The sequence below is a fragment of the Zootoca vivipara genome, chromosome 10 (assembly GCF_963506605.1).
Source record: "Zootoca vivipara chromosome 10, rZooViv1.1, whole genome shotgun sequence".
Lineage (NCBI taxonomy): Eukaryota > Metazoa > Chordata > Lepidosauria > Squamata > Lacertidae > Zootoca > Zootoca vivipara.
This window is the reverse complement of record NC_083285.1, coordinates 18,583,946-18,604,599: the sequence shown is the minus strand read 5'-3', so window position 1 is coordinate 18,604,599 and position 20,654 is coordinate 18,583,946. Positions and strand designations below refer to the sequence as shown.

General features: G+C 44.9%; 1 protein-coding gene across 4 annotated transcripts in view; it reads right to left on the bottom strand.

The window, feature by feature from the left end:
• The window catches only part of ASZ1 (ankyrin repeat, SAM and basic leucine zipper domain containing 1), a 58,065-nt gene that overhangs the window by 14,074 nt on the left and 23,337 nt on the right, over window positions 1–20,654 (bottom strand). For all 4 annotated transcript variants that reach the window (XM_060279582.1, XM_060279583.1, XM_060279584.1 and 1 more), the window contains 2 exons: window positions 2,571–2,682; window positions 1,419–1,553 (listed from right to left, as the gene is read on the bottom strand). In XM_060279582.1, the coding sequence (XP_060135565.1) occupies window positions 1,419–1,553; window positions 2,571–2,682 (247 nt within the window). The remainder of the gene's footprint in view (window positions 1–1,418; window positions 1,554–2,570; window positions 2,683–20,654) is intronic.

Here is a 20,654-nt window from a genome sequence, read left to right as displayed (position 1 = left end):
GAGGATCCATGTGGGTGGGTGGGAAGGAGGTGGAAAAGGTGTTTATGTATGTACCGTTTTTTTTTGCAGTTTGTAAAATTAATAAAAAGTATGTTTAAAAAATAAAAAACAGAAGGCAGAAGAACTAGCAAGGTCTGTCTTACAGATGATATTGCTGAAATGCAACTACATGCACTGTATGACTACTTACACCATACTAATATTAAAGGGGCATTGTTCAAACCTTTCCACTTTTATACAGGGTGAGTCCTTTAAAAGAGGCTCCGTGGATAGAGTACACATGTTCCACGGGCCTCTTTTAAAAGACTCACCCTGTATTATACTGCATTGCATAGGGTTGAGGTCCCTTCCAACTCTACAATTTTATGAACCTAAGAATCGAACCATCTTTTAAAACAGAAAATCAGAAGAGAATTACTTAGTAAGAGAGGCGACAAGAGTGCATGCCGACTGTGTGCCTGATAGACAGAACACTGAAGGGAAGGGAGCTCAAGTCTCAATCTAAACTTCATTATAAAAATTTGCTGCATGTAGCTGATGTAACATTCTAGAGTGCAGTGCAGAATCTGGAGTGTGAGGTGACATGCACATATAACTGAGAATAGGTTTTGAAAATAATCCCATTTCATTGATACAGAAGCATCAAGAAAAGGTGCAATTTTGGCCATGTGGAGGTAATGAACGTATTGAATCTGAAACAGGTAGGAATTTATTCATTGCTTACATGTTAGTGCATTTGTAGGCCAATGTCACTCCTTCTCCCTCTACCCCGAAAAGGTAATCACAAGGACTTACACAGAACATCAAGGTAGACAACTGAGCTCACAAACATGATCCTTCACATTTTTTCTGTTGTTTAGTAGTGTTGGGAAAGTGCAATGTGAAGCAAACAAAAGTTGTGTGCTGGAAGAGGCTGTTTAACCCTTCCACTTGACAATTCTTTTTAACTGCAATACCTAGCACCCAGCATATTTTATCACCCAGCATCTCAGCTTACAAAGCAACCCTAGATTTCTTGCAGAATGCTCGGTGGTAGAAATCTCTTCATGCTGCAGTTCCAAATTCAGAATAGCAAACAAAATGCAGGATCGTGGCGGGGTGGGAAAATTTTGTTAGCTCCAGGCACTCCGTGGGAGAGCAAAGCGTAAGCAACCACAATGTACAATATTGCATAAAATTGTTGCTGATCTTGGAGCACATATGTTAAGGCATCAGCCTTGGTTTCCAACTCCCTGATATTGTGGCGCATGAACCAACATGAATAGCTTTAACTCTTTGCAGACTATAAGGCTTTTTATCACCGAATTATTATATCAGCTCTAATGTTTACTATGCCTCTAATGTAGGTATAGAAAGTTAAGCAAGCTATGAATACAAGCATTTCAACTCAAGTCTTGACACCATACACAAAATAGTACCTCTGAATGCTTGTTGCTCTTAGCAATCTCTCCTGCTGTCAGTCCATCTTTGGTCTGTATTGATTTATCAGCTCCCAATTCGAGCAACTTGAAGACTACTTTTTTATGACCTTGGCGTGCTGCCCACGTTAATGCCTGTAACAAGACATTAAGTTGTTGTCTTTATTAGGTAGTATGTACTTTAAAACTGGGTAAGGAAAGCAATTGCAACATAAATTACCACTGAATCAATGTCTCATTCGGTTCGATCCTGCCTGCTATTCAAGCTTAACATTCTGTTTTTTGTTTGTTTTTTTGTTTTCTTTGTTTGTTCTCTTCTACTCTTCCAAACAAACAAATAAGTGAAATATGTGAAAACTCCCTGGCTTGAATCTAGAGTTGTCCTGTACAAGTTCTTAGTCAAACACCACTGATTCCCCCTTCCAGCTACAGTCCCTCGTACCACATCTCAAGTTATTCCAGAGGGTCTCCAATCTTTGAAATGGGATGGATTTTTAGGAGTACGTAATAGGAAACTGGCAGGAAGAGAGGTGAGAAAGTCCAACTCCATGACCAGAGCTGTGCTTACAAAAGTTAACATTCACATGAGTATGTGTTCTTCCTTACATGGAATTCAGCTAGATTAGCTGAATTTTACAATTTTACATACTATTCTTCAACTAGATTATACCATTCACCCCGATCCAGCAACAGCATCTGCATAATGAAACTGTTTTAATTCCTGAAATCAATAGACTACTTCAGAGTAAGGTGGGGGGGCATCAATCAGTCATTCGTGTCAGCATGGAGTTTCCAGGGCTGAAGAGAAAGCCAGGGTCCAATAATTTTAAAAAAGGAGCTAATTACTTCAGAAAAAGAAAAAAGTAAGCAAATCTATTTTATATGTGGTTTCTGTTGTATGTGTATATCCCTTCTTTGGATCCTGGCTACACGTGAACTCTTCATAACTGAGAAAAAACTTAAATGTATGTGAAATAATCTGATTGTGTCAGGGGCACTCCCACATTTTAGTAAAGTATTTTTCCTTCTCCTCCTCCAAAAACAAATGGAGAAACAAGGGAGGGCGAAAGAAAATCTGTGAATGATGCAAGATTAAGCACATTTCAGAAATAATTAAAGTCTGTCTTGTTGGTTAGAATAAAGCTCACTTACTGTGTAACCACGTTCATCCTGGGCATTTATTTGTGATCCATGAGCAGCAAGAAGAGTTACAACTTGAGGATGGCCTTCACGAGCTGCATACATTAATGGAGTCATTTTTTTCCTAAGGAAAAATCCATTAAATATCCATTAAAGCAGCTATTGTGTTCTTAAGCCAAACACTATTTATTCTGTTAATATTTCGTATAATGTTTCTCATGTGCAAAAGTCTTAGTAAAACTTATTCTGTAATAATGATGAACCAACAACACATTAGGCCTTGAAACAACAAATCATGGAAACAATGCTGAAAACACAACCAAAGAAACAAACTTTGCTTGTTGCATTTCACTGTAGACTCTTGGCTTTGCAGAGGACAAGGAGTTAATATTTGGAATACCTCAACACATGCTGAAGTATACACAATGTACTGGTTGGCATAGCTGCCCTGCTTGGAAAAAAACCTATGGGTAATTCTATAGTGACCAATGTAACATTTGTAAGCTTCTTTACCTAATATTTTGTGTTTCAGCTAATATTAGTTGTAAGTCCAATTAACATTAAAGTATTTGTGTGTTAACCAGCTTGATCTTCCCTTCAAATATAATTAAGAAATATACAAATGGTAGTTTAAATGTTTTCTTTTTATTGCATTTTAAAATATGTTACTAATGTAACAGTTTTGCAAGCTCAAGAACTTATCTGTAACTTGGATAAGTGTTTTCTCTCAAAGTATAAATGTTTTAAAGATCCACCTGCGGCAATATACACGAAGAGCTACTGTTTCATGGGCAAGTGTCAAACTTACGGTTATGTTTACTGTAAACTGACTGGGAAAAGGATTTCTGGCAAATGACCTGTGATCAATGTACGTCATCAAAATATAATGTGACAATTCATTGATAGACACCCACAAACAAATGCCACCAAAACAAGACCCTTGCACATAACACTTTCCTACGCATATACAAGTTGCAGGTCAACATCAAGTTCATGTGGGAAGTTGTAAAGTACAAAGCAAGTTACACTTAGCTGTAGCAACACTAATGATTTGTTTATTTTCAATCCAACATTTGTCACCATTTGCAGGGAAGACAAATGTCACAGAAACCCTTTTTATGAAAAGGATTTCATCTTATTGCATCACCAACAAATTTTCTTTTCAATTTCTCAATCTCAAACTCAACAATAACCAAGTTGCCAACTGACTTCCAGGGGCTGTTTCTGCTTCTGCATTTTCTTTCAGAATAATCACATTTCCCATAGGGACATTATTTCCTGTGTTTGTGGTACTCATTTTAAATTTTGTTAAATGGTCATTTACACTTCATCCATTTACATGGTTATACTGTTCCCTGAGGTGAGGCAAGAGACCAGCTCCTGGGGGGAATTTTTGTGTCTCTAGAACAGTCGTTCCCAACCTTTTTTTGGTCATGCCCCACCTAAGCACCTCTAAAATCCTGATGTCCCACCCTCATGACATAATTCTTATTCAAAAAGCGAACTCCTATTCACATGGAGGAAGTCCAAAAGGTCATTTCATTCTCTAATTGCTCCCCTAAAAAATTAAACTTCCGCCCTGTGGGGCATGTGCCCCATGTTAGGAACCATGGCTGTAGAGTAAGGGAAGGAAACCTCTAGCTCCGTGGTGGCGAACCTATGGCACGCATGCCGTCGCCCCACCAGGGCTGTAGTTTCTGTGCCAGAGGTGGTGGAGGAGGAGAGCTCTTGTGCCATTCAAAACCTGCGGCACCAGGGCCTGGCGAGCGAACAAGGGGCTGAGCAGGCATTGACTTTTGATATGCCAGGGCCTCCAGCCAGTCTGTTTTTCTTACTCAGGAGTAAGCCGCCTTGAGTTCAGAAGGGTTTAACTCCCAGGTCAGTAAGCATATAAAGCCGGCAACCTAAGCCTGCTGGGTTTACATGTTCGCTGGGCTTTTCTGTGGAAGCCAACAGAGAAATTCATTCCGTGGAGGCTGCGATCAAACAGCAGCCAAAGAAACAGCTAATAATAATAAATAATAATATATTTTTTTTAGCATAATTTTTATTGATTTTACAAATTACAAAAAATGGTACATACATGAACACCTTTTCCACCATCCTCCCACCCCCCTCCATGGGTCCTCCCCTGCCACAGAAGCATCCCACGCAGGTGAGCAGTCAGAGGTGGTCCATTTTATGGTTGGGTTTCTGTCCTCCCCCCCCTCCCCTGCCCCCAAAGCCCCCCCCCCTGCCACCAGAGGGCTCCAGGAAATCAGGGCAGTACGCAGGAAGGCATCCATCCAACCATCTATTCTCATACCAAAAAGAAGAAAAAAGAAAAGAAGAAAAAAAAGACAAAAAACAAAAAAACAAAAACAAAACAAAAATAATCTTTTTTCCACTCATAGTTAATAAACCATATTTTGTGGGCTTCCCCGACCTCCCCCCTTCCCCGGTTTTCGTCCCTTTTTTATCCTCTTCAACAGTTTCTTTAATCTATAAAATAATTACCTTTATACCTTATACTATTTTAAAACTTGACTATTATCATTTTCACCAAATATCTAAATCATTAAAAAATCAAACTCCAATTTTCTTCCCGTGCCTAATTTTCCCCCCTCTATAAGCCTCCATATTTTCACCTTTTTCCAAAATCAATTCACTTTTAAACTATAACTATTCCTAATCTAACCTTTCATCCCCAATTTCCGGCTCCAACCCTCCAATCCAGCAAGTTCCGTAGTCAGCAGTCCAGTTTTGAACCTAATAATCCATCCTATTAATTACAACCCCACTCTCCCTTCACCCCACCCCCTTTTTACAGTATTTTGCCATCCATGTCTCCACACAGCACCCCTGAGTTTCTTCTCTGTAGAGTAAAATCGTCTTTTCTTTCATGGTGAGCTTCATTTTGTATTATGTTATCACAGCCATCGTCTTCATCTTTTCGTTCCAAATCATAGTCCCCGTCATTGTCCAAATCCTCCAAATCACTGTCATTCTCACACTCGTCCTCCTCAATTTCAGTCGCTTCATCCTCTAAAAATTCATATTCCGCCATCACCATCTGGAATTGTTGCTTTAACTCTTGCTGTTGTGTCTCATCTTGACATAGTTCTATTCTTACTTCCCACATGATGGTCAAAACAGTCCGCTGAAACTCAGGCGAATACTTTTTTGTTGACATAGTTCAATCCTGTCAAGGTCAAAACTTGTCACATGGGGTGGAAAATGGTCACAGTTTATTTCTCAACTCCATTTTAACAAGCTGGCTGCGTTCTCCAAGTCTTAGTACATAGACATAAAATCCAAACTTATATTTCAAAAGCATGTAACCCAAAAAGTTCCAAAAGTAAAAATAAAACTAAAATTCCACTTAAATCCTGATCAGCTCCCTGGATTGTCTGGGCTGCCGGCTCCCGGGGAAAAGAAAGGTCTTTCCGAATTTTTTCCTTTTTCTGCAGGGTATTTACGTCCATAGTCTTTCTCCCCTTTTACCCTGCATCTAGGGGAGATCCTCTTTAATGCCTTTGAGGGAACCTTTTAAATTATAATCTTCTGTTTACGGCTTCGGGTTTCTATTTACTGTTTCATAAATTGCCGGTGTGTGGGGGGGTGGCTTCCATTTTTTCCCCCTCTCTCCCAAATCCAAATTAATTTGTAATCCAACTTTTGAGGTTACTTACAGTCTTATTTCCAAATTGTTTTTTTCAAAAGAATCCAGCGCTCTCCGCCTTCGGCTTGAAGCTTCTCTCCGCTAGGGTAACGTTGTCGTTCAAAATGGCCCCCGCGACTTCTACCCTCCTTGCTCCGGAGCTCTTATTAGAGCTTGCCGGAAAGTTGGGGAGTCCGGATTGGGGCTCTGCCGAACGAAATTCGCCCCCGGGACGCTCTTCCCGGGGTTCTAAGGGGCGCGGCGTCGCTCTCGCTGCCCTCCCCACTCCTAGCAGAGACGGGTCGCCTCGGAGACGAGACGAAACCCCGCCGATCGGCGCTGGCGCTGAACCGGAAGCCCAATAATAAATAATAATATTGGCTAGATTTATTTATTTATATTTCTATGTGTGCACGCAATCATTATCTCATATTAAAAATTGGGAGGGTGGCTCTTAGTACAACCCTCCAGTGTACACTGGTGGCCAAAATTGTGGAACCTTCTGGAAAAAATGTATTTCCGAGGTTTGATGGTTCATAACACCACTTTGTTTTGGAGTAATACTAGTGCTTTTTTCTGTGGGGATGCAGGGGTATGCATACTCCTAAACATTTTGTGAATTTAACAGGAGAAGAAATTAACTGTATTTATTTTTCCTGATTTGAACTGTATTTTTTTCCCCAGTTGTGATTTTCTTGATTCAAAATGAGAATACCGCTAAACATTTTTTTTTAAAAAAAGCTGAGTTATACCATAAAATTATATCAATGGCAAGATAATTTAATGAAGACTATAATGCAATAGCTTTTATGAAGGATTATTTATTACAACAGCAGTCATAAAGAAGAAATGTGAAACACACAGGAAAAAATGAGATATACAGGTTAAATTGCCGTGTTGGCACTTTGCAATAAAAAAGTGGGTTTTGGGTTGCAGTGTGGGCACTCGGTCTCTAAAAAGTTTGCCTCTACTGCTCTAGCCCATTGGCCAATCTTGGCCTACCAGGCTTCCACATTTGTCCAGTGAAGCCAGGGTTACCCACCCAACACCTGATACCATGCAAGTAAGAGCAGGGCTTAACCAAAACTGTTTTGTGCAGCTACAAAAGCACACAACAACCAGCTGGTTGTCAGGAACCTTTGAAGCACTGCACAAAACAGGGACCCAGTGCCAAAAAATCAATCCCCGCCCCACATGTGCTGATATTATGCAAGTTGCACATTGAAGTGTTGCAATGATCACAAAAATGTTGCATGCAAAATACATTTAAAGTAACATATCAACACGTTTTCTTATTGTTAAGAACATCAAAAGGAGAGTAAACTTAAAACTATAGAGTTTTCCTTTTCATTTGTGTGGGGAGGGGGAGTATGTGTTTTTGTGTCTAATGTAACACATTTGAGTTTTATTATCCTAAACTCATCTGATGTTGTTCCTAACATAAAATTTCTTGTCAACTATCAATACAATAAAGGTCATTAACGTATTCTCTATTTGCTTAGAAAGGTCTTTAATTGAACTTTAGGGGGGGAATTAAGAGAAATTCTGAGTCATATTGTGTGCCATGCTTTTGTTTGGTTTTCTTGTGTGTAAAATGCTATTTTGGAAGACTGTTGCCAGAAACTACGGGAAATTATATTTAAAATAATATAGAATAGGTTAACTATATATGACAATGAAAAATAGGTCTGTAGATTAACATTTTCATGGAATTACATATAAAAAAACACAGCATGGCTTGTTAACTATCTTACAAACCACTAGAGGGACCCATAAAAACGCATGATGAAAGGCTGCACTTCTTTCAAAAATGCTAGCAAATGGACTTGCTCAAGTCTTCATTCCCAGGTAACATTTATAAGAGAAAATGGGGAAAAGGTCACAATCCTATTCTTGATTTATCAAAACATGTAACATAGAAAAAGAAAACGCTTATCCACAGAAAAGCAAATAGTTGAACCATTATCATTTGTTGTAAGAATCCAAAATGGCACCTCATCAGTTACAATGATATCATCTCATTGTTAAAAATAAATAGGATTACACCAATGTAAGTTTGGATCTTGGTTGGATCAAATGTACCCTCAAGTACATTTGAAATGTAGAAATGCTATGAGAAAATGTCCATTTCCTAAGTTCATTAACAATGATGCACGGGTTGTCAAATGATGCATTATGAAAGTTTGGCCATTTCAAAATTTTATCTTTGTTAACTAAATAGAAGGAAGATGAATACGATAAATTAGATGACTCTCAAGAGCAACTTAAGAAATGTTCTGCAAAATTTTCCAGTTCAAAAATCTCCACAAAATCCACATCACTGCACATATTGCAAGGAGCTTAAAAATTGGACCTTCAGCTCACAGGTCGAATCAGGTTTTGTTTCCTCAAAACCATTCCCACATGCCCCTCACCTGATGACCTATGCAAGACACATCACTACTAAGGTGTAATTATGAGCCTTAAGGTGTATTTTGGATTGTACACTGGCAAAAGAGGCTTGCTGTCAGCACCAATCAGTATCAGTTTCCCAGGGATTCTGCAGCATAGCCAAGTTCAGCAGAATGTGGGGCTTGAAGGTACTGCCTGCCACCTGATAGGCGCTAATCTAGGTCACTGGACAACTCAGCAGTACAGCCAACCCCTGCAAAACCAGAGCATGACATCAGTGCTGATCAACAGTAGCCACTTGGCTGGGCTTGAAGCTTCCTTTCTAATTACAAAGGAAAAGTGAATCACCTAGATAGCAGCAGGGGGGGGGGGGGAATGGGACATAGTTTCAACCCACTTGTCAAAATGACCTGCTGAGCATGGGTGAACAGCTAGATCCAGTACCCCACCCCTAGTCCACTCCAGTCACCACCAATCCCCCAAAGTAGAAAACAAGTCTCAATATTAATGTCACCTCTCCAAGATTACTTGCCTTAGGAAAGCAGGAAAACATTGCATCAACTCTAGGGCTGGGTGATATCTGGTTCTCAGCATCGTGATATATCACCAGCTAAACATTGTGATTTAGAGATCTATCACGATGTCTGAAACGTCAAACAATGTAGGATGGGGGGTGGAGATCAGACAAAGGAGCAGTCATTGGAGATCAAGTCATAATGAATCCCACCTTTATCATCTACTATTCTAGCCACTTGATAATGCTCGCTCTTCTAGCCATAAGCCTAGAAAACTTATTACTGTACCAAACTACTTGTTCAGAACATAGCAGTGCAGATTTATTCTAAATCTAATGCTTGGTACCTACCGTACTTATGCAACATATCTTTATACACTTGTGGGCTTCTTACGTTTTCATTCCAACACAACCACTTCCTGATTCAGTTTTGTTTTACATCACCCCCATTGATGTTTTAAATGACAGCTTCCTTCCTATAATTCCATCAGGAGTGACATTTGTATTAAATGAACAATACTTTTCAGACTGTAGTTTTTCCTTGATCTTTTGTCTCTGCAATAACCCCATAGGTTGGTACCAAGTTGGTATTGATGATCTTTTTTTATATATCAACAATTCCAATAATACTGTGGCATGATCTCAAACCAAAATGATCCCTATTTGATTGTGGAGTACCAAGACATGTGTGGTCTTATGGTGGCTTCGAACATTCGGCTGTACCATATTATGTGAAACCTTTCTCAATATTACAGATCACATGGATTTGGCATAGAAGGTGTGGTGCTTATGCTTTTCTTTGTCAGGAATGCTGCACGTGTCAGCGGCCACGCATATGCTGATAGTGCACAAATGGGAAGGTGCCTGTACCACATTAGTAAATACAGAGCTAGATGGGACAGTGAGTTGTCTGACTTAGTCTAAGGCAGATTTGTACATTCCACATACAAAGTATTTTTTCATGCAAGCATAAAATCACCTTATGGAATTCACTGCCATATGATGTAGAGAGCGAAACAGGGTTAAATTGCTTTCAAATAAGATTAGCCAAGTCATGAAAAATTGGTTTCCCATAAATATGTGGCTAGCCACTACAGAAAACAGGATGTTATACTGATAAAACCTTTAGTCTGATCCAGGTCTTATGCTCTTAGTAAGCCTTTTAAGCTACTGCAATATACTTCAGACGTCAGCTACTAACAATAAAATGAAGCTGAACAATAAACAATAGGAACTGCTACGCATAGGAATGACTCACCATCCCAACAGTGGGATGTAATACTATTCTACTTGAAGATAGTATAAAACGTCATCTGATAAGGCATTGTATCACTTGTTGGTACCATAGTCAGAGGAAGAGTATCTTAAAGCGACTCAAAGGAACTGTGTACAAAGAAAACCAATGCAAACTATGAGCTTTCAAATATTAACTAGAATATCAAGAAAAATAGAACACAACCATCCATGTAGCCACCGAATGCTGGTAAGGGACAATGGCCTCCAAAGACCACTGGGGAGGAGTGCATTTTTTAACCCTCAGAATATTTCATTCTGTAGAAAGTTAATACAGTGGTACCTCTACTTACGAATGTTTCTATTTACGAACGGAGCTCCGTCCGCCATCTTGGATGCGGTTTAGATAGGATTTTTTCTACTTACGAATTTTTAGATAGGGTTGCTTCGACTTACGATTTTTTTTCTCCCAATGCATTCCTATGGGATTCGACTTACAAATTTTTCGACTTACGAATGTGCGTTCAGAACGCATTAAATTCGTAAGTAGAGGTACCACTGTAGTTCCACCACAAGATGGCAACAGATGCTAAACAAGTATGGTAGCAAATTTTACAGAATGTTCTGCAACTTTTCATTTTTCACATTTGGGACGATTTCTAAAATGTATTCCTGAACCAAAGTAATTTAGTAGATTACTACAGGACTTTTCAGTTTGGCAACCAGGTAACTATTACAAATGGAAGTTTGTAATAAGTAAGCTTGCACTTCACCTGGAAGACACTCGCACAAACCAAATGGAGCAGGGAGGTCCCATTCAAGTCTACTCACAAATTTCATGGACCTCCTTTTAAAGACAATCCAACTCAAGTTTCGTTTGTGAGTAGGTTCCACTGACTTCCCTGTTTTGTTTGAATTTTAACGAGAGTTTCCTGGGTGACTTGCAAATTGACATACACATGGTTTGGCTTCAGCATTACATCTGAACCAGGGTTTGTGATTTTCTTGCTTCAAACAAATCAAGAACTATTTTGTTCTTGGCTTACTGATTGTGGTTTGTCTGGGTTCATATATAGCAATACACCAATCCATGGCTTAGCTCTGGGTAGTGTGCCAGAAGCAAGACTAGGGGAGGAATGAAGCAGTCACACTTTTTGTTGTGAGAACCCACACATCTGTGTGTTCATACTTAGCCGTGGTTTGGCTTATTGTTACATACTAACTGGGTCATTGATCTTAAAAAGTACAGCGGTACATCGGTTTACTAACACATCAGTTTACGAATTTTTGGTTTATGAACACTCCTAATCCGGAAGTTAGTAAACCAAGGTGCCCGAGGCCTACTGAGCGTCCGATGCCTTCGTGGAGGCCGGGTCTTCGCTCTAATGGCTCCTGGAGGCCCGGAGTGAAGGCCCGGCCTCCCTGAAGGCATCGGAGCGAAGGCCAAACCTCCTCAAAGACACCGGAGCATCCGTTCTAGAGGATGAAAAACACCCCCTAAAGCAGCAATTTTTTCAGCCTTTTCAGAGCTGAGTGAGACGAGGGGTGCTCAGGTGGCGGCGGGAGCAAGCAGCGGCGGTGGCAATGGCAACGCAGCGCTGGCAGCCCAATCCTTCGGGCCCAACCTCCAGGCCCGTCCTCTTTCTCTCTCTGGGCCTTTGCTCCGATGCCTCCCAGAGGCCGGGGAGCGCTTCCACGACTGGGCTGCAGCCGCAGAAGCGCTCCCCGGCCTCCGCGAAGGCATCGGAGCGAAGGCCCGGAGAGAGAAAGAGGACGGGCCCGGAGGTTGGGCCCGAAGGATTGGGCTGCCAGCGCTGCGTTGCCATTGCCACCGCCGCTGCTTGCTCCCGCCGCCACCTGAGCACCCCTCGTCTCACTCAGCTCTGAAAAGGCTGAAAAAATTGCTGCTTTAGGGGGTGTTTTTCATCCTCTAGAACGGATTAATCCACTTTCCATTACTTTCAATGGGAAAGTTTGCTTCGGTTTATGAACACTTCGGTTTGTGAACAGACTTCCGGAATCAATTGTGTTCATAAACTGAGGTACCACTGTAAGGAAAAAAAGGTTATGAGAGACAAGATTTCAATCTTGAATTTAGGTAGCTATTCATGGATTTATTAGGAGTCTTCAGGAATGAAGATAATGTATTAAATTTATATTGTTACTACAACAGAATTTACACATCTATGATAAATGTTTTACTGCTAAGTAAAATTTATCTCACATCACAGATGATTTCCAGGTTGACAAAAACAAGAAACCTCTTATTTTGAACTTTGAAGCCATCAAGTATTATGCCTGGGATGTCTCTCAGTGCAGACCCCATTTATTGTATGTTCAAGCTGAAAAATAACTATACAGTAGAACAGCTTTCAAAGTTACAAAGCAGCAATTTAAAGGAAAGTATTTGACACTTAACTGTGAACAAACACACAATAATTTATTTTAGGCTCAATCAAGACAACAAGCCAAATATATACCACATATTTTGAAGTTTGTCTGTCTGTCTCCCTTTTCCCTTTGAATTGCTTTTGCATGTGAAGTAGATGCACAATCTGAAAGCAAAGAAGAAAGGGAGCTCCCTTTTTGGATAACTTGTAACCTATAACCCAAGAGGTTTTAACACTTTTTCAAGTTCAATACCAAGCCCAAAGAGTTAAGTGTTATTGGCTCAGCTCCTGTGATAAAAGAGTTCAGCATTATTAATAAAGCCATGGAAACTACACAAAAAGAAATGTTTCCTTTGCGAACTCAAAAGAACTAAGATGGCACAAGAGATCCCTGCAAATAATGTACCAAGTTTCATTGATATCAATAGCCATTGTTATATAGTACATCGGTACCTCGGTTTACAAACAGTCCCGTTTACAAACACCTCCATTTACGAATGCCGCGGACCCAGAAGTGTTTACATCCGGGTTCCGCGGCGTCGGATGCGCAGATGTGATCTGCGCAGCTCCCGCATGAGCAGAAGCGATCTGCGCAGCACATGCGCAGAAGTGCTCTATTGGCGCTTCGCACACAAGCGTGCCTTCGGGGAGTGAATGCCTCCGTTTATGAACGCCTCCGTGGAATGGATCGCGTTTGTAAACTGAGGTTCCACTGTGCTGCCACTCAGACATGTGCTGTGCTCTGCCCATTCTCTGTGAAAGCATTCTGACTCAAAGTACTATTCTGTATAGAGGAGACTCCTATCAGGTGGTGTAATGTAGCTTTATGAAGGCTGAGGGTCTGATGGGCATCTAAGTTAAGCATTAAGGAAAAAATATTGGGGGCCCAATCAGGGTGTGGCATTAGCCAGTGAGGACCCTTGCAGAATCTGTCTGCAAAGCATTTTTATTCTTCAATTAGTCATCCTCTAAAAGGGGGTTGACTCTTTTGAGTAATATGGATTGACTCAAGTTCAAGAGGGAGGGAGAACACGTTAGAATTCTCTCCCACATGACATTTATGTACATCGAATGGATTTAAGAATTTATGTATTAAATTGATTCCAGAGGTTATGTCTCATGAATAAGGAACTCTAAAAAGGCAACAATGATTAAATACATGTAGTATTGTTTAAACCCTTCAATCTTATGGCTGATATTTTTCTTCTAGGGAGAAGATTAAAGAACTATACTATGATAACTGTTCTATATCTCTGCTTTGGTGTCATTGATAGTAGGATTTATTACCTAAAAGATAAATGCAACAGTTTTCCCAGGCTATATGCATGTAGTTAGATGTGTCATTAGACAAATAAAACCAATAATAAAACCAAGGCCACTGAAATAACACAGTAGTGTTGGCATGATACTATCAGCAACAATAAATATATTCTGTTAAATTTTAATGTGTTAAGCAACTAGATAAAAATCTCAAACATTAACCAAGCTATCAACAACAAAAAGCAATGCTTGGACTAATGCATCATGCACTTTCCCCATTACCCATTTACTTGAAATTTGCACTGAAAATATAGAGTACTTGCATATTTGATTCAAGTTATGATTTTTTTTAGGGACGCGGGTGGCGCTGTGGTCTAAACCACTGAGCTTGCCGATCGGAAGGTCAGAGATTCAAATCCCCGTAACAGGATGAGCTCCCATTGCTGGGTCCCAGCTCCTGCCAACCTAGCAGTTCAAAAGCACCTCAAAGTACAAGTAGATAAATAGATACCGCTCTGGCGGGAAAGTAAACTGCGTTTCCGTACGCTGCTCTGGTTCGCCAGAAGTGTCTTAGTCATGCTGGCCACATGACCCAGAAGCTGTCTGCGGACAAACGCCGGCTCCCTCGGCCTATAGAGCGAGATGAACGTGCAACCCCAGAGTCGTCTGCGACTGGACCTAACAGTCAGGGGTATGGTACCTTTACTTTTTATTATTCTTTATAAAAACCAACGTATTCATTAACAGCTTGCAGACAACTTTTGCCTCAAATATCAAACTAAACTTTCATTTTTGTATTTAAGTTACTGTATTTGAGAGAATTTGTATTTCTCAATTTTTGTGCTGGATTTTTCTTGATAGTCAAAATACAGGCACATCTCGTTTTATTGTGCTTCGCAGGTATTGTGTTTTGTTACAAATTGGAGGAATCGCTGCTGCTGGGTTGGAGACAAGGTTGCAAGAGCTTGTCCCTGCTGCACAGTTGCTCCTGCTGCTCGTTACAGGGACATGAATACAGCTGCAGGCAGCTCAGCTGCTCCCAGAGGAAGAAAGCCTCCCCCCCACCTGTTTTCTAGTCATGGGAGTGAAGCTGGAAAGGGTGGAGCACACTTTGGGGCTCCCCAGATGCATCTTGGATGGTGCACCTGAGCAATGAGAAATGGTGCTAAGGCCAGAGAACAGCTACCATATTGGCCCGAATATAAGCCACACCCGCAAATAAGCTGCACCTTTAAAATTTGGGGGGGGGGGAGACAATACCAGAAGATGCTCCCTTAAACTTCCGCAGGCACTCACACCTGTAAATGGCAAATGTAGAAGAAAATCCTACGGGTACTAGAGAGGACCCACAATATGTCCCTCAGGTAGGACAGGTGCCACTTCACCACGCTCCTGGTGCCGCTTGCCGAGCTCCTGGCTGCATGCTGGGCAGGGGGGGCTGTGCTGCATTGCTGGTGGTTTTCCCCCTTCCCGACCTGGGGAGAGAGGACTAGGGACTGCGTGTGGGGCAGGTGTCGCTTCCCCGCGTTCCTGGGGCAGTTTACCTGCAACCCCGGCTGCATTCTGGCCAGGGGGGCGCTTCGTTGCCAGCGGCCTTCCCCCTTCCTGGCCTTGGGGGAGAGGACGGAGGACTATGCGCGGGACAAGTACCGCTTTCCCATGCTCCTAGTGTGTTTGTCTTGAGCTCCTGGCTGCATACTGGGCGGGGGGGGAGCCTTCCCCCTTCCTCCCTTTCCAGACCGTAACAGAGAAGGGCTGGAAGCTGTGGGCGGGGGCCGCTTCCCCACATTCCTGGCAGCATCTCGGGCTGAGGGGAAACCATGCCACGGTGCCAGCGGTCTTCCCCCTTGCCCATGTTCTTTCCTACCCTTGGGGGAGGCTTGGGGAGCTGGGGACAGGACAGGAGCGATATTGTAAAAGCCAATTTTTGTCAGGTCACGAATTTGAGCCACACTAACTTTTCAAGGTTGGAATTTGGAAAAAGTGTGGTTTATATTCCTACCAATGCAGAATCTACAATGCCAAAGATGCCCTAAGTAAAACAGCCACTACTTGAGGCTCTTTCAGGGGAAAATGAAGACGGAGACTCCGAGTCCATGCTCCCCAAGTTCAAAGAGACGACGACAACGGAGGAAAGGCAAGCTAGGCCTCAATACCCAAACCGTTCATGACCGGTTACCAAACCTACTGCTTACAGAGAATCTTACCGGAGAGGTCTGGCAATGCTAATATTAGGGAAATACGTTCAATGAGTATTGTGTGGAGTCCAGGTGGTGATGGGTGGGCATCAAAGTTCTCACTGGGCTGGGGTACTTTTTCCCAAAGGAAATCTTTCTCTGCACAGAAGCCACTGAACAGCCAACAGAATAAGCCTCTGTGGTTCGGAGGATTGGGGTGTACAAAGAGCATTTAACAAAAGGTAACTGTTAGTGATGTAAAAAAAGTAGTGATGTGTGGAAGTGAGAGCTGGACCATAAAGAAGGCTGATCGCCGAAGAATTGATGCTTTTGCATTATGGTGCTGGAGGAGACTCTTGAGAGTCCCATGGACTGCAAGAAGATCAAACCTATCCATTCTTAAGGAAATCAGCCCTGAGTGCTCCCTGGAAGGACAGATCGTGAAGCTGAGGCTCCAATACTTTGGCCACCTCATGAGAAGAGAAGAATCCTTGGAAAAGACCCTGATGTTGGGAAAGATTGAGGGCACTAGGAGAAGGGGACGTCAGAGGACAAGATGGTTGGACAGTGTTCTCGAAGCTACGAACATGAGTTTGACCAAACTGCGGGAGGCAGTGCAAGACAGGAGTGCCTGGCGTGCTATGGTCCATGGGGTCACGAAGAGTCGGACATGACTAAACGACTAAACAACAACAACAACAACAAACTGTTTAGTACAGTAAGCACATAACCACATGGTCACCTGTACTGTCCATCCACATACCGTGTTTCTCATATTTTAAGGCATCCCCAAAAAATAAGCCATGACAGGATTTCTAAGGGTTGGTGAAAAATAAGACATACCCCGAAAATAAGCCATGTCGTGTAGCCCCGACCGAGCGAGAGGCGAAGGCGCGGGACCCAGCAGGAGCTCCCTGCCTGCTTCCCCGAGCCGTCGCGCATCGGGGGACAGAGCCGAAGATCGGCGGGCGCTCCTTGCTGGGCTTGACAAGCCCGGCAAACAGCGCCCGCCGATCTTCGGACCTGTCCTGTGTGACAGGCGGGGGGGGGGAAGCGGAGATCGTTCTCCGCTCTCCCCCCACCCCCGCCTGTCACCAAAGATCGGCGGGCGCTCCTTGCTGGGCTTGACAAGCCCGGCAAACAGCGCCCGCCGATCTTCGGACCTGTCCTGTGTGACAGGCAGGGGTGGGGGGAAGCGGAGATCGTTCTCCGCTCTCCCCCCACCCCCGCCTGTCACCAAAGATCGGCGGGCGCTCCTTGCTGGGCTTGACAAGCCCGGCAAACAGCGCCCGCCGATCTTCGGACCTGTCCTGTGTGACAGGCGGGGGTGGGGGGGGGAAGCGGAGATCGTTCTCCGCTCTCCCCCCACCCCCGCCTGTCACCAAAGATCGGCGGGCGCTGTTTGCTGGGCTTGACAAGCCCGGCAAACAGCGCCCGCCGACCTGTGCTGTGTGACAGGCGGGGGTGGGGGAGAAGCGGAGATCGTTCTCCGCTCTCCCCCCATCCCCGCCTGTCACCGAAGATCGGCGGGCGCTCCTAGCTGGGCTTGACAAGCCCGGCAAACAGCGCCCGCCGACCTGTGCTGTGTGACAGGCGGGGGTGGGGGGGGAAGCGGAGATCGTTCTCCGCTCTCCCCCCACCCCCGCCTGTCACCGAAGATCGGCGGGCGCTGTTTGCTGGGCCTGACAAGCCCGGCAAACAGCGCCCGCCGATCTTCGGACCTGTCCTGTGTGACAGGCGGGGGTGGGGGGGGAGCGGAGATCGTTCTCCGCTCTCCCCCCACCCCCGCCTGTCACCAAAGATCGGCGGGCGCTCCTTGCTGGGCTTGACAAGCCCGGCAAACAGCGCCCGCCGATCTTCGGACCTGTCCTGTGTGACAGGCGGGGGTGGGGGGGAAGCGGAGATCGTGCTCCGCTCTCCCCCTACCCCCGCCTGTCACCAAAGATCGACGGGCGCTGTTTGCTGGGCTTGACAAGCCCGGCAAACAGCGCCCGCCGATCTTCGGACCTGTCCTGTGTGACAGGCGGGGGTGGGGGGGAAGCGGAGATCGTGCTCCGCTCTCCCCCCACCCCCGCCTGTCACCAAAGATCGGCGGGCGCTGTTTGCTGGGCTTGACAAGCCCGGCAAACAGCGCCCGCCGATCTTCGGACCTGTCCTGTGTGACAGGCGGGGGTGGGGGAGAAGCGGAGATCGTTCTCCGCTCTCCCCCCATCCCCGCCTGTCACCGAAGATCGGCGGGCGCTCCTAGCTGGGCTTGACAAGCCCGGCAAACAGCGCCCGCCGACCTGTGCTGTGTGACAGGCGGGGGTGGGGGGGAAGCGGAGATCGTTCTCCGCTCTCCCCCCATCCCCGCCTGTCACCGAAGATCGGCGGGCGCTGTTTGCTGGGCTTGACAAGCCCGGCAAACAGCGCCCGCCGATCTTCGGACCTGTCCTGTGTGACAGGCGGGGGTGGGGGGGGAAGCGGAGATCGTGCTCCGCTCTCCCCCCACCCTCGCCTGTCACCAAAGATCGGCGGGCGCTGTTTGCTGGGCTTGACAAGCCCGGCAAACAGCGCCCGCCGATCTTCGGCCCTGTGCTGTGTGACAGGCGGGGGTGGGGGAGAAGCGGAGATCGTTCTCCGCTCTCCCCCCATCCCCGCCTGTCACCGAAGATCGACGGGCGCTCCTAGCTGGGCTTGACAAGCCCGGCAAACAGCGCCCGCCGATCTTCGGACCTGTCCTGTGTGACAGGCGGGGGTGGGGGGGAAGCGGAGATCGTGCTCCGCTCTCCCCCCACCCCCGCCTGTCACCAAAGATCGGCGGGCGCTCCTTGCTGGGCTTGACAAGCCCGGCAAACAGCGCCCGCCGACCTGTGCTGTGTGACAGGCGGGGGTGGGGGGGAAGCGGAGATCGTTCTCCGCTCTCCGCCCACCCCCGCCTGTCACCGAAGATCGGCGGGCGCTGTTTGCTGGGCTTGACAAGCCCGGCAAACAGCGCCCGCCGATCTTCGGACCTGTCCTGTGTGACAGGCGGGGGTGGGGGGGAAGCGGAGATCGTGCTCCGCTCTCCCCCCACCCCCGCCTGTCACCAAAGATCGGCGGGCGCTGTTTGCTGGGCTTGACAAGCCCGGCAAACAGCGCCCGCCGATCTTCGGACCTGTCCTGTGTGACAGGCGGGGGTGGGGGGGAAGCGGAGATCGTGCTCCGCTCTCCCCCCACCCCCGCCTGTCACCAAAGATCGGCGGGCGCTGTTTGCTGGGCTTGACAAGCCCGGCAAACAGCGCCCGCCGACCTGTGCTGTGTGACAGGCGGGGGTGGGGGAGAAGCGGAGATCGTTCTCCGCTCTCCCCCCATCCCCGCCTGTCACCGAAGATCGGCGGGCGCTCCTAGCTGGGCTTGACAAGCCCGGCAAACAGCGCCCGCCGACCTGTGCTGTGTGACAGGCGGGGGTGGGGGGGAAGCGGAGATCGTTCTCCGCTCTCCGCCCACCCCCGCCTGTCACCGAAGATCGGCGGGCGCTGTTTGCTGGGCTTGACAAGCCCGGCAAACAGCGCCCGCGTGCACTTTATTAAAAAATAAGACATCCCTCAAAAATAAGCCATGTCGTGTTTTTTTGAAGAAAAAATTAATATAAGACATGACTTATAATATGAGAAACACGGTAGTAGAATTTTTTTTACCATTCCCTTGCTCCCCTGGATTTCTGATTGTGTAAAGTTCTCCTCAGCAGTGGGTAGATAATAAAACAGTGTTACAAATAATCAACTACAGTACCAATGTGGAACTAGTCAATTGTCTGGTAAGCTGTGATAAGGAGTTATCACTGTCATGAAAGTAGGAAGGGAAATATTTATAAATTGGAAGTGAACAAATTGTCTATCCGCCTTCCTCACTTCTGACTCCATCTGGAGGGCTATTTCTGCTTTAGTGGAACAGTTATAGTAAATGTTCACTCTTCAGGTCTAAGATATTGTCACTGCCAATGTTATAACTTTTCAGCTTAGGAAAATAGTTTACTTTTCAGGAGGAGTGGAAAATTGAACAAGATAGTGTTTTTATAGTATTTGAGAAACTAGAAAGCAGTAGCTCTGAAAGAAATATCTTCCACACAACTAACATTGTAAGTGGATGTAACATTCAAAATGCATTGAGCTTCTAGTCCTCAATCACACCTGTTCTTCTACATCAAAACACTGCATGTTGAAAAATTAGTTTGCTTACTGGATCAACAGCAAAGTTTAGCCAATACAACAAAGTAATTTCATGATCAAATCTTTTATCGAGTTTCTCAATGCAAATGGTTAACAAATATTACAAAACCGTTTGGAGGGCTACTTCAGAAGAGGACAAAAGGTTTAGGAGAAAACAGTACCCAAATAAAGCACTGTCAGCAAACAGAAACATTGGTAGTACGTATCAGAGTGAAGGCCAAAGACCTGCTTAAAAGTTATCTATTGGTAGTAAACATGTCGAAACAACAACAACAACAACAACAACAACAATTTATTTATA